Here is a 16644-nt window from a genome sequence, read left to right as displayed (position 1 = left end):
TCATTCCCAGGTTTTCTTATTCCTTTTTCTGATTTACTCCTACTTACTTGTTTCTTCATTTTTCCAAACTCCATCCTCTTCCATGAGGTAAAGATGGAAGCAGCAGTCATTTTAGGCTTGTGAATGGCCTACCTACAGGTTGACGTTTGCTTTGATAGGAGTGGGTGAGATTCCTGCTCTGTACAATCCCACAGAGAGTGTTTCTCCTGCAGTGGCTGTACACCAGTCCCCAGATGCAGGATGCGCTCTGCAGTTACCTGGTAAGTAAGCTGTGCTCCAGCGAGATGTCAGGGCCCTGTGGCCCAGCCCTGTCTCAATGACAACATCACACCTTCTCCTCACAGTCTCCAGCATTTTCACTGTCTCCCTACTCTGTTTGGCCTGTCACGATAATTGTTGAGCAATCTCCCCGTCCTTATCTCAACCCTCAAGCCCTTTGCATCCTCTTTTCTCCCTGTTCCTCTTGGAGGAGGGGGAGTGAGAGAGCGGTTGTGGTGGAGCTCAGCTGCCCACCCGAGTAAAACCATCCCAGAAGCGCATGTTGAGAACTGCTTTGGAGAGCAGTTTTCCAAAGATGCCCAAGATGAGTTCCTGGAAGGTGCAAAGGGTGCAAAGGGCGCTTTAGTGAAACCTGGGGGAAAAAGGTAAGATCCAGGTAGTAGTATACGTAGACATAAGGTTCAGGTAGTACTAGTAGTATACGTTCTCTGCGCTTCTCACGAAATGGACACGTTGGGAACAGGAGTGGCAAGTAGTTTCTTTTTCAGGGAATAAACAAATTTGGAGGGGCGACATTTGCTTTCTCCCGTTTGCCAGCAGCCTCTCCTGATCGCGGTGACGTTTGCTGGATAACCCTGGGAGGCCTCACGGTTAGGTCCACCAGCTCCTGCAGAACCCATTTGTGCATCCTGCCAGGCTTTTCCCCACAGGCCCCAACGTGCCCCCCTGGCCCTACGAAAAAGACCCTTTGTCCGCAGAGGGGAGGCCACGTTGAGTTGGATTTCCCCAAGGACACAGCGAGCGGTGAGACCACGTACATGTACAGAGTTTTATTGTCCACAGGGTGCCACAGACACAGAGGGCCTTGTCTGCCTTCTCCACGCTCGGGTGTCCTCAGTGCTGCTCAGGCCCTGGAAAGCTGCAACAAGACAGACAGAGCTGTGAGCAGCCAGCCCAGGCAGCTGTGCCCCCTGCCACCCTGGAGCTGCTCTCCAGATTCTCCAGATCACTCCTTGATGGTTGCTCAAGCTTTTGAAGGAACTCGGAGGCAGGTTGCAAGGAAAAGCCCTGCGTCCCTGTCTACCCCATCTTCAGCCCATGGGACACAGCACGGTGTCTGCCCTGTTCTGCAAAGGCAGGGCCCGGAGGAAAGACGAAAGAGAAAGCAGAGGCCCCTACAGCTCTCTGGTCAGGAAAGGGAGCGGGAAGTTCCAGTGCGGGCTCTCACCAAGGATTTCGAAGGTCGATGGGTGCAGCCTCTGCCCGTTCTCTAGGCAGCCTCTCCTGGCTATGGTACGGAGCCTCTCCAACTTTGGGGGGGCGTATCTGGCCTAGGGCAAGACAGGAAGGCACAAGTTCACGGGGGTCCAAAAAGATGCCTTCTGTTGCCCCTCAGCCAGCTGGGACAGGGGGAAGGGGAGAGGCAGTGGGTGGCCAGGAGGGATGGCCATGGCCCAGTCCCGGCCAGCCACACATGCAGCACCGCGCACTCCCCTGAGGGAGCCCGGGCAGGGCCCTGACGTCTCGCTGGAGCACAGCTTACTTACCAGGTAAGTGCAGAGCGCATCCTGCAGCTCTTGTGCACCCAGCCTCTTGCAGAGAGAGATGATCTCCCGTGGCCGCCTCAGCCCCATAAACGGAACACAGAGCCTGAAGGTGATCTTGCACATCTGAAGAAGAGAGTTGTGCCGTCATTCCTCCTCCAGCAGCATGTGTGGGACCTGCCCAGGGAGCTCAGCCAGCCATGTGCTGCTGAGCTCCAGCTGGCGGGGGGCTGCCCGAGGGGCACTCGCTGGCAGGGGAATGCACTGGCGGCAGCAGAGGGGACCTGCTCCATCCCTTAGGCCGGCACCCGACCCAGTCCTGATGCCTGGCGGCCGAATCCGTGGGCTTGCTCCCCACTGCCCACTCCCAGGGGAGCACCAGCTCCGGGAGGCAAAGGCAGGCATGAAGGCGCGTGGCCAGCAAAAGGGCCCAGAGGCCTGAGATGCTCGCTGCTAAGACTGCCCTGGGCAGCACAGCGGAAGGCTCGCTGGCACACTAAAAGTTGGGGGATCTGCAGAGACGCCCGGCAGCCGCTGAGCAGGCAGCAGTGGCAGAACGCCTCGGCCCTGGCCACACAGCTTTCTGGGGCTTTGGGAGCAAGCTCCAAGGGCACTTACGCTGGCAACTGCAAAGTCAGGATCCCGGAGGTGCAGGAAAAGGCTGACCCATGTCTCCGCCACTTCTCTGGCAAAGAACAACCCCTTGCTCGAGGCTGAGGAGGCCAGGACTGAATAGAGGCGCAAGGCCGAGTACCGAAGGTACTCTTCTTCCTGCAAGCAGAAAGCCGTTTGTCAGCTGGGTAACGAGGCCGAAGCAGGTACTCAGCCAGCAGAGGCCATCCAGGCGGCGCGTGCAGGCCCCTGCCCACCCCACGCTTCTCAGAGCAGCGGCAGCAAGAGCTGGCTTCACTCACAGACTCGAAGAACATCTTGGTGGACCTGGCGATGTCTTCAAAGGCCGATCCCAAGGTCACCACCTGCAGCACCCTCACGAGCTCAGCTAGCGCCAGCATGCTTTCTGCAGCCACCTCGGGACAGGCAGTGTCCGCAAGGCTCCGTTGCAGCACCCGGACAACTCGTCTCCTGCACTTCCGCACCTGCAAAGCCAAAGACGTGCACAGACTTTTTGACTCTGACATTTGGCACCCAATTTGCCCTCGGCAGCCCTGCTGGCATCAGGGAAAGGAGCGCAGCCTTAGGAAGGAGCCCTGCTTTTGCCTTTGCCGCTCTGTCCAGGCCCTTGAAGCAGCTCTCCCCCGGGGTCTTGCTAGGGAGGGGAATATCCCTGCAGTCAGAGCGCAGGGAAATCCATCTCACCTCCACGGGCATGCTGCCGGCTGCGTTGCCCAGAGCTCTTGCTGCCAGCTGCCTTATGGTGCTGCTTCGGTGCTGTGCTTTCTCAGCCAAGACACGCAGAGTCTTCAGGACGTTCCTCTTCTCAAGAGGCGGCTCCTTCATCAGCTGCAACAGAGCAACACAGCCACGAGAGTCAGGACACAACCTCAGCCCAGGCACAGCACACAAGCAGGCTTCGCACAAAGGAGTCTCGATGGGGACGCTTGCTTCTCATCTCTCCCCACAGCAAGAGGCAGCCCAAGCAGCAATCTCTTTCAGAAAAGCCCTGGGGAGCCCCCCTGCCCTCCTACTGCCTCACCTCAGCAAAGAAAGCCATGGCTGTCAGCTGCAGGTTTGCTGATGGGTAGCGCAGCCACTGGGAGAAGATCTCAATCAGCTCCCGGGAGATGAGCTGGGCACGGAGCAGGACACTGCACAAAGAGCACAAGGGGCAACACCCGGTCAAGTGGGAAGGCTGCAGGCTGCCACCGCGGACTTCCCCTCCTCCAGCACAGGCGCTGCTCTGCCCTGCACAGAGCTCCCCGAGCACGCAGGAACGGGCCCCGGCAGCTGTTCCCCTGGGCGCAGCCACCGAGAGGAAGGTGAGATGCTGCCCTGGGGCTCTCACCTCGTCAGGAGGCACATGCCCTCGGCATAAGTGCGGGGGCTCTCCAGCAGCGCCAACATTTTCTGCCTCCAGAACGGTGTCAGCCAGTTCTTCTCAGCACATTTGCTCAGCACTGACATTAGAGTTTCGCAGAAAGGCCTGGGGAAAGAGCAAGAGCCAGATCAGTCTCAGATCAGAGCAGTGTTTTGCAGGAGAAGACTTAGCAAAGCAAGAATGCTCAGCAGCTTTATGAGCCGGTTCTTCACTCCTCCCAAGCTCCAGCGAGGGAGAGAGAGGCAAAGAAGCGCAGAGGCAACGCTCTGTAGCCACCAAGTCTGTGGCAAAAGCTGGCCAGAAAAGCAACCGTCTTTTTTAGCCCTGGCAATGCCCCAAGCCGCTTACAGAAGGACAAAAGCCAGGGCCCCCAGGATCAGTCGATGGCAGGGAGGAGAGAGCACAGCTGCCCGTGGCCAGAGCTGGGCCACAAAGCAGGACAGGAAACACACAAGCATGCTTGGCTAGGCCATTCAAGCCCCCCTTGCCCTGCCCCTCCTGCTCCTGACCTGCACACGTTGCCCTCTTGCCGCTGATCCTCAGCGTGCCCTCTCCAGGGGCTGAGGGGCGCAAACAGCATCTCTTCGCCCAGTGCCTTGCTGAGCTGCAGCAGGAGCCCAGGGAGGAGGGAGGGAAGCAAGCTCTGGACCCCCTCCTTGAACTGCACGGACACCATTTCGGAGATGGCATGGGTGACCTGCAGGGAAATGAGAGCACCCGACAAGCACCCGTTAAACAAGTGCTTTGCCACCAGCCCCGGCTCGCTGGCTGCCTGGGGCACTTCTACTGCCTGCACGCCCCGTCTCCGGGACAGCCTTGCAGCCTGGGCGCAGCGGCTGTGCCGGCCGTCCCGAACTGCTACCGCTGAGACACTGCAGCAGTGTCCTGGCAGTGTCCAGAGACGCTTTCAAAGGGCACCCAACGCCTTGCCCTCGGACTGGGAGTGGGGGAGCAGGCACAAAGCCTCTGAACGTACAGTCAAGGACTCCGCAGAAGGCTGTTGGGCGTGCAGCCTGCCACTGGACGAGCTGGGCTGGCAGCTGTCGTCTCCCACTCTCCTCAGCTTCCTCGCTAAGCGCTTCAGCACACTGAGGCCAATGCTGGCTCTCCCCAGAGTCCTCCACAGCTCCAGTGTGTTTCTGCCAAGAGATGTGCAACCATGAGCCCGTCTGCTCTGTTCCCAGTGCTACAAGCACACCTCCGACATTTGGGTGGAGGACAAGGAGCTGCTGCTTCCCTTGGATCGCCCTAGGGGAGGGGAGGCAAGCTACGGCTCTCTGAGCCCAGCAGGAAAGGGAGGAGCGCATGTACCTGTCCAGAGGCACAAACTTCTCGAGGATGATGTTCACCGTGAGCCTCTCGTGATGGCGGGCCAGGATCAGCACCGCATGGTGCACGAAGAACATGAGCAAGGGCTCCAGCATGGACTCTGTGCAGCTGTGCAGGGTGGAGAGGATTCCTCGCACCTGAAAGAAGCAGGGGAGAAAGAACGTCTTGGCACGGGAACATGGACGTTCAGCCCATGAGCCACGCCTGCTCCCTTGCCACGCTTTCACGCTCGAAGGCGAAATTTCACCCCTAGCACCCTGCCCGAGCCCTGACTCTGCCCCGAGAGCTTCTTTAGCACACAACCGGCAAGATGTGTGGTGCGACAGCCAAAGCGAGAAAGTCCAAGGCATGGAAAAAGGTCTCTTACGTCTGGACCAATGTCCTTTCCCCGGGTTTCCAGAAAGGTGACCATCCAGTGGCCTGCAGCACACACGCGGCTTCCTCTGGCACGCCGGAAGGGCTCCTGGATGGCATTCATGAAGTCTTCAGCCTGTTCTTTGGGGACGTTTTTGCAAACCATCTGGAAAGATGCAAGAACCAGGAGAGATCGAGAGCCCGTCACGGCTCCGCTCCAGCTCTTCAGAACATAAGGCAAGCTTGAGGGCACTCCTTACCTCTGCGATGCGGATGGAGGTCCGGAGCTGCTGAGAGGCGTCGCTGCGAGCACTCAGCCCCTCACACAAGCTCGCAGGGTCGTCTGTCTCCAACAGCCTGTTCGTGGCCTTGGCTGCAACGAGCACGGGGAGAAAAGGGAAGTCCCACTTAGGGCAACTGAACTTCCCTTCCCAGCCTTTGCTGAAGGCCAGGGGAGTCAGTCTTGAACTCGCTGCAGCGGGATGGCCCTTGCCAGGTTCTGAGTGCCCCCGGCTGCAGGAAACGCTGCTGGCAGGTGGCACTGGGTGGCCCTCTGCCAGGATCCCTCCCCAGCTGGCTGGGGAGGTGGAGGACGAACAGGCTGGGGACAGGACAGCAGCCGAGCACCGTGCCTCTCCTTTCCCTCCTGGCGGCAGGGCCCAGCCCCCGCGGGGGATCCCGCTAGGGCCAGGCGGGGCAGAGGGCCGGCAGGCGCCTGCTCTACTCACACTCACCTTGGATGTGGAGAAGGGAGCTGAGGCAGGCAGCGGCCAGCTGGCGGGAGCTGCTCGTGGGCTCACAGGTCAGAGGCCCCAGCAATCCCGCCAAGGCGCCAAACGGCAGGTAGGCACCTCTTGTCTGCAGGGGCGAGAGGAAGAACAAGGGCTGGAGGTGGCCCCAGCACTCCCTTGCGTCTCCCAGCCGCGCCCTGCTCAGGCCAGGACTGGGCAGAGGGGGGCTGGGCGCTGGGGGACCCCACAGCCCGTGCACAGCTGGGCAGAGCTGCCCTGCCAGGCCCCCTTGCAGCTGGGGGCACACGCTGGGCATCCTTCCTCACCTGAAAAGCCACTCCATCTCTGCAGTCCTCCAGCAGCTGGGCGCAGACCTGCAGGGCTTTCTTGCACACCCACGGCTTGTCCGAGGAGAGCCAGAACCACAGCACCTGGGGCAGAGCAGCTCTGTCTGCCAAGGGGCATCTTTCCCTTCCCGCCATCCCTCTCCATTTCCCTCCCCTCCCTTCCTGGCACTTGCCCTGAGGGCCTGCCCTGCGGCACTGCCCCACTCTCTTCAGATGCACCTGCTCCCACCCAGGAGCTTTTCCCTGCAGCCAGCTCCCTGCTGCAGCCAGCCAGGGGCTGCCTCTTGGCTTTCCCCCCTGCAGGGCCCACTTCTTGGCCTCCAGCACCCCATGGATACTCACCCCGGCGATGTCTACAAAGTCCACAGGGCTTGGCTTTGTCTTCAGCAGGACTGCCATGAGCCGGCCCAGAGCCTTCGTGGCCATGTGCAGGGACTGAAAGCGGAGGAGAGGGACGGAGATGCAGGATCACGGCTGCTGCCAGCACACAGCTTGTGCTGGGAAGGGACAGCAAGTTACCTGGAGCTGCAGCACTGCCTGCTCTGCGTTCCTGATCTTCCCAATCTGCTCAGCCGCTGAGGGAAGTGGCAGGATGGCCTGGCAGCAGTCAGACAGCAGGCTGAAAATTTCCTCGCTGCTGAACGAGGTCTCCAGCTTGCTGGCAAGGGGAAAAAAAGAAGAGGAGGGAAAAAAAATATAAGAGGAGTTCCTAGCGCTCTGCAGAGGGGGTCACATGGCATCTGGGCTTGTCCTCATCGACAGCCCCAAATCCAGCCAGCCTAGGCTGTGGCAGGGAGTGCTGCTCTTTGGGAGCTCCCCGACAGGAGGAACATCATCCCGCCTCACAGCCCCCGCAGCTCCTCGCTCTTACCTCCACTGCTCCAGGGCCAGAATCACCTTCAGGTGCAGGGACGCTGCCGGGAAGTCCCAGAGAGTCGTCTTCACCAAGTTCTGCAAGAGAAAGTTGCCAAGTGGGCATTGGGCACAGGAGAGCTCTCGCACCCTGCCCGGGGACGGGCACTCCTGCCAGACACTGGCTGCAGCACTCAGGAGCTCCCATGCGGCTGAGGGAGACCTTCCTGCCTCCTGGCATGGCCCCAAACTCCCCTGCAAGACAGCCCTGGCTCTGGGCACTCACCTGCAGGATCAGCAGCAGCTTTTGCTTCAGGACAGGATGGAAGCTGCCCAAGTTCCCCACAGCTTGGACGGCACAGCCGACCTCAAGGATGCTCTGCGCCATGGCAAGATTGGTCTGCAAGTTCTGGGGCCCAAGAGAGAAGAAGAATACCCTTGGAACTGGAGGAAGGGCCACAGGCTGCGAGAGGAACATGTGCACGCGGGGGAAATCTAGGGGAAGGGCTTGGATCTTCCTGCTGGGACAAACTGCCCCTGCACGCCCCTGCACGCCCCTGCACACCCCGAGCTCTCACCTGGCTGCTGGAGATGGAGAGCAGCAGGATGTTGCCCGCGATGTCTGCCTCCACGTGGGCGAGCAGTTGTTCCTTGGAGGCACGCAGTGCCATGCTGCTGTGGGCGAGCATGACAGCACTGCAAGTGGCCTCAGCTCTCCTGCTGGCCTGGGGCGTCTGCGTTGCAAGAGATGCTGTGAGACGTCCGCCCCATGGCCCCCCACAGCCCACGATGAAAAGCAGGTGGAAGACAGCCAGGGAGGGAAACCCCAAACACCTCACCTTCCTGCGTCTGGAAACCCTCAAGCCCCGGCCACTGCACGAGGTGGCAGCAAATGTTGTTAAAGTCTCCAAGACCAGGCCGAAGTGGCTGTCGGCGGCTTGGCAGACGAGAGAAATGATTCCCTGCAACAAGAGACCGAGGGACAGTCGGCACGGGCCCAGCCGGTCAGTCATGGCCAGCCACAGTGGCGGGCAGCGATGAGGAGCCTGGAGCAGGGCCGGGAGAAGCCCCTTCCCCCAGGGACAGAGCAGGGAAGCTCACCTGGGCCTCAGATGGCTCCTCAGGTTGTGCTCTCGTCAGATGCTGCAGCAGGTTCTCTTGGACGTGTGGGAGTTCCTGACAAGCTGCCAGCGTCGTCCCAAGAGCCTTGTATAGGAAAGCCTGCAAGGGAACAAGCCGAGCCCGAGATGCAGCAACAGCCTGGCGTGCTGCAACGGGGCCGGCGCACGGGGAGCAGCCGAGCCCGGACGCAGGGATGGGCTTTCGCCAGCCCCGCTCAGCACGAGAGGAGGGAAAGGCCGCGGGGGGCAAGGGCCGGGGAAGCAGCGCAGACAGCCCTCGTGGGCAAGCACCACCTGCAGCCCCAGCCCCAGCCCCGCACGTGGGCGGGGGCCCCGTGGCTGCGCTGCCAGGGGAGAGCCGGGCAGGGAACCGACCTTCTCCCCAGAGCTGCTGGGAGAGCTGTCCAGCCGCTGGCTCAGCGCACAGCTCAGGCGCTTGATCCAGGCGTCGTCCCCGATGGTTTCCAGGGATGCCCTCAGGAACTGCAGGAGAGAACAGGAGAGGAAGCGAATGCTTCTTGGCCTTTGACAAGCAGGAAGAGGCAGTGCCAAGGCACGCGGCCACGCCAGAGTGGCCTTCCACGAGAGCTGTGGCCCGTGGGAGAAGGGAGACAGATGCAGGAGGAGGAGGAGGAGTGGGGTGCCTGGGAAACACCCCTGCCACCTCTATATGCTACGCCTCCCAGGGCTGCAGTACCTGAAGCAGACGGCGCTCCCACTCGGCAGCGTCTGGGATGTTCCCCTTTCCTCCTAGAAAGAAGACAAAAACCTTGCTTGGGACCAAGCCACAGACGAAGAGCTGCTGCCAAGCTGGCCTGGCCCAGGGAAGCTGGTGGCTGCACCCGCTCCAGAAGCAGCCATCCGTCCCTCCCCACAAGCACCGCCCCAGCAGGGCCATGGAGGTGCCACCAGGACCAGCACGCTGTCCAAGGGGACGGGAAGGGCCCCATCCATGCGCCGGGACGAATGGATCGCTGTGGGACCCCAGCTTCAGTGCTGGCTCCCAGGCAGGGAAACGAAACGGCAGCAGAACAAGCTCTGGGCACCAGGCGGGGATTCCCCTTAGCCATGCTGGGAAGCTGACTTGCCATGCCCTCCCTTCCTCTCCCCCTCCCCAGCAGCACTTTACCTTGGAGGTACTGCAGCAGCAGGGGAATCTCGCTGTTCCACGTGGCCCCCACAGCTGCGTGGATCCTGCTGTGGAGGCTCCGCAGCACCAGCAAGGCAGCAGCTTGGAGTTCACTGCCCGCAAAAGGAGACCCCGCCACCACCAGCAGGCGAGCCAGCAAGTTGTGCGGAGTCAGCGTCGTGTCTGCGGGGAGAAAGAAATGCTGGGTGAGATGCCGAGCCACACCGTGCCCTGCCACGCTGCCGTCCCTGCAGGACGCAGACCCAGAGGGAAGCAGAGCTCCGTGGGGGAGTTGCTACTCCTACCTTGCAACAGGGCGTTGAGGACATCGGGATCCAGTTCGTGATGCTCGTGCCCTGCTGTCAGCTCATTGCTCTCAGCCAGGGCGCAGAGACAGCGCGAGAGGGGGATCAGCATGCCCGTGTACTTGGCTGGCATCACATAGATCAGCAGCCTCGGCCACAGGAGCTGTAGGCAGTGAGACAATTCAGCCCGTCAGCATTTCTGCCTCAGCTCAGAGATGGGGAGGATGGTGTGCATCTCCCTGAGCACTTCAGAGCATGCTGGGGCAGAGCTTTCAGGTGTGCAAAGGGGGCTAGGAACAAATGGCCTGAAGGAGAGGAGAGGAGAGGAGCAGCAGCAGGACAGAGGAGGACTTACTTTGGCCATCCCTCTCACAGAGATGTCCAGGGACCCCAGGACGTCCATGCACAGCCCTTGGAGAGCTCCTTCCTCCTGGGCTTCCTGGGCAGACAGGAGTCCCGCAGCCTGCAAGACAACATTGGGAACCCCCCGCCCCGCTTGCTCTCAGTTCCTGCCCCAGAAGGCTCAGGCGTGGCCCCAGCAGGCTCCCATGCCAGCCTCCTGGCAGCAGATCTCCCCAGGGAAGATGTTGCACGCTGGTCTTACCCTTCTGCTCGAGCTCCGGCTGAACTCTCTGAAGATGTAGCCCACAACGTCCCACGCTGAGCAGCTCTGGGCATTGGCACTGAGCAGCTCCCTGATGAAGTGCAGAACTGCCCTCCTCACCTGCCAGGGGTCAAGTGTGCTTAGCACAGGGCCATGGGGACCTGCCCACGCTGGCAGCGGCATCACCTCTGGCCGTCAGCCCTCCCTCCGGTAAACACGAAGGAGCAGGGAAATGGCTGGCTAGGTCCGAGCCCTTCTAGTTCAGCCTTGCCAGGCTCTGCCTCTGCCCTGAGGGAAAAGGTTGCTCTCCCACCCCGACCCCAACCCCGACCCCGACCCCAACGGCACAGTCCCTTCCCAAAGCAGCTCACCCGGATGCTGGGGTCCCTGCACACACTCTTGACAGCCCCCACCACCTGGGGCAGCTTCTCTGCCATCGCGGGCTCTGCAAGAGATCCAGTGAGGCATGCGTGGAGGCACAGCCCAGAGGGCGGAAGAGAGCCCTCCAAGCCCTGACCCCGCAGTACTGACCGTCACAGCGTGCCAGAGCACCGAGCAGACCCAGGGCTGCCACACGCACGGCCTCCCTCTCGTGGCCCAGCTGGGACTCCAGGAACGGGATTGTCTCCTCTGGGCACATGCGAGCTGTGGGGAGGAAATCCCATCCTGCATTAGCAAGCAGCTTACCCCCATTTCTGAGCTTTGGGAGAGAGCTGCCGGGACACCACAGGGCATCACCACAGCTCCTCTCCTTACCTTGCAGCAGGATGCACTGGCTCAGCTCTGCCTTCTGGTCCTGGCTGTGCTCTTTGGTGTCGTCAGTGAGCTGTGGGAACAAGGTGGGAACATGGTGGAGAAAGTCCCAGCAGCATTGAGAGGGCCCGAAAAGAAACGGCGCTGCCAGCTCTCATCTCCCTGGGCACTCGTGGCAAGAGGACCCCCAGCCAAAACCCAGCCCACCCCACAGCGTCCCCAGGGACCCACGCACAGGTCTGGAGCACCCGGGAGCCACCCAGGAGCCGAGGCCGAGCAGCATTCAAAGACTCGGGGCTCTGGAGTCCTCCCGAGACTCAGCCAAGAGGGAATTGCTGTGGCTGTGTGGATGCAGGCTCCCCTTACCTCGCTGTACACGACACTGGTGATGGCAAGACACTTGCCCTTGGGGACGGGGATCTGAACTTGCTCCAGGGCCTCCAGGAAAGAAAGGAGGCTCTGCAAGAGAACAGGAGAGGAAGAAAGGGCCGAAGCCATGTCAAGCCACTTGCGAATGGAGCAACTGTGCACAGCCACAGAGCTCCCCGTGCAAACAGCCCCTGAGCCCTCGTGCCACTTGCACAGACCCCACGGCCGTGCCAGGCCCTGCGCCACACCTCACCTTGGTCACCCTGGAGGCGTCTTGTACCGTCCGATACTGGTGCAGGAGCCAGAGGAGCTGCTCCCAGACATGCTCCCGGTGCTCCTCCTTGTGCAGGAGGACACGCATCAAGGGAGTCATGGCCCCGATGACAGCTTGCTTGTCCTGGAGAGGAAGCGGGGAGACCCAGCGTCAAAGGCTGAAGGTCTGCCCTGCCCACAGAGAGGCCTTCCCCTTGCCCTTTTTCCCTCCCTCTCCCTCGCCCTCGCCCTTCTGCCCTGCAGGAGATGGGCTTGCTCTGGAGGGCAGAGAGGTTTTCCCCACCCCTCACCCCCCGCCCTGCCTGCCCAAATGCCCTGGGCTTCAGCTGCTTCCCCGCAGGGAGCCCCCAGCCCCAGGCACAGAGCCAGTCTGGGGCCTTCTGCAGCCAGCCCGCTGGGCACAGACAGAGGCACAGGCACAGGGGACATCCCTGCTGCCGTCCCCAGCTGGGAAAGCAGCACTTCTCACCTCTTCCTCCTGGCAGTCCAGCCAGTTGCTTGTCACAGAGCAGAACACCTGGGCAAGGTTTTCATAGAGCTGCTCCTTCTCTGTAGCAGGCAAGGAGCATCCTTTCCAGGTGCAGATGTAAACGCTGACCACTTTGGCGCACTGCTCCAGAGCTGCACCAAGAGAAGAGAAAAAGGAGCCTGGAGCAGGGAAGGGAGCGGCACCCCCCGCCAGCCTGCTGGAAGCCCCATTTTTGCCCATCAGGGCACATTCACCCGGTAGGAAAGCCCAGGAAGGCAGCAAAGGGACCCAGGAGTTCCTGGGCACCTTCACCTCCAGCCCACAGAAACCTTCACCCACCCTTTCCAGGCGCCCCCAACGCTTTGGGATGGCAGCAGCGTGGGCTCAGGCCCGCCATGCCCGCTCTGAGAGCAGAGCGAGGTGCCAGGGGCTGCCCTGCCCCTGCCCCTGCCCCTCCCCAGGGTCCACTCACCACCGCAGGCAGCACGCAGGATCCGGCCGCTCCCTAACTGGCCCACCACGGTGCGCAGCCCCAACAGCACCACGCGCATGAAGGGGATGCACTGCAGGGCTGCGAAGAGAACGGAGAGTGGCCACGGTCAGAGCCCCCAGCCGGCACTGGCAGCGAGGGAGGAGGCGCTGCAGCCACGGTGCCCCCCAGCTCAGCACAGCTTCTGTGGAGAGCGGAAGGATCCCTTTCTATCCCAGCTCTCCCAGCCTGGCCCAAAGCGGGAGGGGAGGGAGGGAGGGAGGGAGGATGGCGGTGCTGGACCGTACCGTTGGTGCTGAGGAGTTTGCCCACAGTGATGAGCACGAACTCCTTGGAGATCTGCCCTGGGGCATTCAGCTGGGCCAGGAGCTCGGCTAGCACGAAGCTGAAGTGGGAGCGGGCCAGAGCCACCAGGACGTCACTGGCAGCCACCTTCGTGTCTTCCGTCACGCCCTGAAAAAGAGGCTCAGGTTGGCTCAAGAGCCTCTGTGGGGCCCCAAGGCCAGCAAAACCTGTCTGTGTGCTCCGCATTGCCCTCCAATGCCTGGCAGGCTGCTCCCCTCGCCTTCCAAGAGCACCATCTCACCTGGTCAGCTGTCAGGTCCCAGGACACCTCTGCTAGCAGCCGGTTGACGACACCGCACTGCAGGCAGCTGTCATCTCCCCACAAGACGCTCTCCAGCTCGCAGTACGTCTGCGCTCTGTCGCCCTGGGGACAGAGCACCATAGGGATCAGTTGCACTTGCTTTGCTCCTCTTGCCAGCGCGCCGCCAGCTGCCCGCCCTCGCTCTGCAGAGCCTAGGGATGTGCTGCTGGGGCTGGGAAGCTGCAAGAGGGCCACAAAGCCCCTGGCCTCTGGGCTTGGGCAGCCAGGGGACCTTGGGATGGGGCCCGGGCAAATGACTGCTCCTTGAGAAGCTCCAGGCTGGGCACTGCCCTGTGCCGGGGCTTCTGGATGAGAAAACCAGGAGGGCAGAGGCACCCTGCTCCCCCTGCTGCATCATGGTGGGGAGCCCCCAGCTCACCTCCTCGTCTTGCAGGCGCTCTAGCAAAGTCACAACACTGGCAGAGGTCGGGGCCGCTTCAGGGACAGGCCCTGGCACCCTGCCTCTGCCCTGGCGACGGCTACGTCTGGGCCAGCAGCCCACACCTGGAAGGAAGGAAAGAACGGAGCAGGTGGCATCGGTGCTGCTGGCCGCACCGATGATAGGGACCGATGGTAGGGACGAGGATCTTGGCCAGCTGGGAGAGAAATCTCCGCAGGAGACGCAGCCCCAGGCAGCCTGCTGGGAAGGGTCCTGCTTCAGCCCCCAACCTCCCTCCCGCTGCCCCTCACCGCTAAGGGCTCTCAGCCTCTCCATCGCAGCAGGATGTCCCCAGATAGACACAACGCTCTCTCTGGGTCCTCCTCCTAGCGGCCCCACAAGCAACTGGGCCACAGCTGGCACGCACGGCAGAGGGATGTAGGAGGGATACACTGTGACCTCAGCACCAGGGCCTGTTACCACACAGAGGGCCGTCCCTAGCTCATGGCTGAAGTAGACTTGAGGAGGAAACTTCTGCACCGAAATCCATCCTGGCAAACCTACCGTATCTTGGTCTGGTTGTCGCCTTTCACCACTTCTCCACTGGGGTCATAGAATCACAGAATGTCCTGAGCTGGAAGGGAGCCACGAGGATCACTGAGTCCAACTCCTGAGTCTCCAAAGTGTTATAAATGAGGCCTCAACTCAATCTGAATGTTGTAATGTTTATAAAACAAATATTTCTAAAAGGTATAAAAGGCAAGTAAACAGCGCTGGGTGTGCGGGGAGCCTACGCTCCACCAACACGCACACACAAACATCAATTTTCTAAATATACAGAACATTGCTTTACATACTAAACCCGAGTATGCCTGTACATACGCACAATCAGGAAAGGTAACAAACAATCCTTTAAGTTCCATAACTTACTAAACAGTCTCCATTTCCCATTCCTTTTCTTGATTACATGCAAGTCTCCATTTTCCATTCCTTTTGAACAATATGTCTGGCTTTAAGTTGTCAAGCAACTCGGTCTTCAGGCCTTCTGTATCCCGTCGTTCTTCCCAGATCGAAGAAAAGCGTATCCATTTCCTTTTCAAGGCCAATAGGCCTGGGTCAAAAGGCACGTCCAGGTCAGCAGGGGGTGTAACAGCAAAAGCCTTGGATGGCTGTAGCAGCAGAGGGGCCCATGGCGTAGCAGAAGGATCAGTAAAGGAGCCCGCAGCTCCCTCACTGTCATCTTCTGTTCCCAGCCACCCATCTCCTAAAAATCTCCCTGTCTGTGTTTTTGTGTGTCCGTCACCACTAGAGGTGATGTTTAGACTCAGTTGCACTACTCTGTCATGTTCTGACCACCAGCAGCTACTGCTCCATTTTCTTCCTCTCTGCCTTTCAGTCCTTCACCACAAGCGTCAAACTGGCCACACCTTCTGACACTGCACAGCTCAGTCTCCTCCCAGTCCCTGTTTTCCTCCTCTTTTCCTCTCTTTTCAGCCCTTCATCTGGCTGAATCAATATTTCCCTACCAATACTGTGCTGACACGAGCCAGTAAAGTGTTAAAAATATTTTAAAATGCCATCAATTTTCAGGAACTACAAAGCACTGAAGACCAGCTACCACCACTACCATGTGGTCGTATGGGGTGGAAGTGGCTTGTAATACCGTTATGAATACTGAGACATCACCGCTCTAGAAGTGATATTTGGCCACCACTTGCTAGCAAGAGTAAAGAGGCAGACATTGAGTGGAGACAAGAACAGCCAATGTCTGGAAATCGCTGTCGGAGACTTCTGATGGAGAAAACTGGCCATAAATGACAGAGAAATCTGAAGAAGGGTTGCATGCAATGAGGTTATCCTTCAGCTGTGATATGTGGCATGCTTGAACTCAAATAAAATTTTCTATTATTGTAAAATTTTCTTGTGCATTCGAAGAATTATTTCAGCAATTGAAAAGTACTTCTTTGCCACCTAGCTGACTCAATACTTGGTAAACAGTTTTTTCTTGGAACTTCCTAATTAAATTAGTTTTGGACTGAATGCAAGCACAATAAAATCCAGCTCTAAAGGTCACGTTTTGGAAACATTATAAGCCACTTAACAACAGAAGCTTAGAAGGAGAATGCTTTCTCAGCCTTTATGGCTGCCTTGCAACACTGTAAAAGCACTGGGGCAGCAGTATTGCTGTAATTAAATATCCTTTGCAACAGCCCGGGGAAGCGGAAACACTCTGGTCGTCTAAGATGTGTAGTCATAGAGCAACGCTCTTGGGACTCTTGCATAAGGATTAACTCTTTCTCAGGCATTTTAATGTGACAACATCAGCTCCCACATATGTAGCTCAATCAACCAGCTTGTATTGATAAACTGATCAAATTTATATGTTTTATTGGTTGAAACTGGAAGGGAGGGAATTCTCGAAGCTGCCTGATGTGGGGTCCAGAAGATCTAGCTTTAACTATCTGAGACTGTTCCCTTCCTCACTCTGCCATGGTTGCACTTTCAAGGGTAAGGAAAGAAGCCACAACAGCAGGCAGTCTCCCAGGTACATTACACATGAAGGCCTCCCAAACAGAAAGGAGAGGCTGACAGGCCAGGGACATCTCTGTCTGTCTCATCTGAGTCCTCCTGAGCCTGTTGGTCAGGGTCTCACCACCGCATCTACTTCACCAGAGAAAACAGCTCCTCAGCTACTGCTTGCTGTCTAGTTAGATACAGGTCCCTAGGTATTAAT

General features: G+C 59.4%; 1 protein-coding gene and 1 long non-coding RNA gene across 2 annotated transcripts; both read right to left on the bottom strand.

Annotated features, from left to right (window-relative positions):
- Positions 1–1005: 1005 nt before the first annotated feature.
- Positions 1006–1889, bottom strand: LOC137855657 (uncharacterized). Its single transcript, XR_011095874.1, has 3 exons — positions 1767–1889; positions 1448–1550; positions 1006–1138 (listed from the first exon to the last, which is right to left on the bottom strand). It is a non-coding gene; the product is annotated as an uncharacterized lncRNA (long non-coding RNA).
- Positions 1890–2059: 170 nt separating this feature from the next.
- On the bottom strand, positions 2060–14246 carry LOC137855307 (maestro heat-like repeat-containing protein family member 2B). Its single transcript, XM_068679344.1, has 36 exons — positions 13911–14246; positions 13472–13594; positions 13173–13338; positions 12868–12966; positions 12396–12547; positions 11907–12050; positions 11651–11743; positions 11288–11357; positions 11063–11176; positions 10903–10976; positions 10532–10651; positions 10283–10390; positions 9928–10090; positions 9623–9805; positions 9191–9243; positions 8869–8976; positions 8474–8593; positions 8212–8334; positions 7951–8106; positions 7567–7781; positions 7392–7523; positions 7040–7178; positions 6863–6955; positions 6500–6604; positions 6177–6300; positions 5703–5815; positions 5345–5608; positions 5071–5225; positions 4736–4898; positions 4269–4456; positions 3727–3864; positions 3418–3529; positions 3081–3224; positions 2678–2860; positions 2382–2534; positions 2060–2227 (listed from the first exon to the last, which is right to left on the bottom strand). Exons 1-36 carry the CDS (start codon positions 14244–14246, stop codon positions 2060–2062), a joined length of 5094 nt encoding a protein of 1697 aa, XP_068535445.1.
- Positions 14247–16644: the final 2398 nt, after the last annotated feature.

This window comes from Anas acuta, chromosome 4 (genome assembly GCF_963932015.1).
Source record: "Anas acuta chromosome 4, bAnaAcu1.1, whole genome shotgun sequence".
Classification (NCBI taxonomy): Eukaryota; Metazoa; Chordata; class Aves; order Anseriformes; family Anatidae; genus Anas; species Anas acuta.
The sequence above is the reverse complement of the archived record's forward strand: the minus strand, read 5'-3'. Positions and strand labels throughout refer to the sequence as shown.

Coding starts and splice junctions, on each gene's coding strand:
- LOC137855307 (XM_068679344.1), bottom strand. CDS start 14,246: ATGGAGAGGCTGAGAGCCCTTAGCGGTGAGGGGCAGCGGGAGGGAGGT. Junction 7,782..7,950: donor TCTCCATCTCCAGCAGCCAG/GTGAGAGCTCGG, acceptor CTTGGGCCCCAG/AACTTGCAGACCAATCTTGC. Junction 3,225..3,417: donor CCATGGCTTTCTTTGCTGAG/GTGAGGCAGTAG, acceptor GCTCTGTTGCAG/CTGATGAAGGAGCCGCCTCT.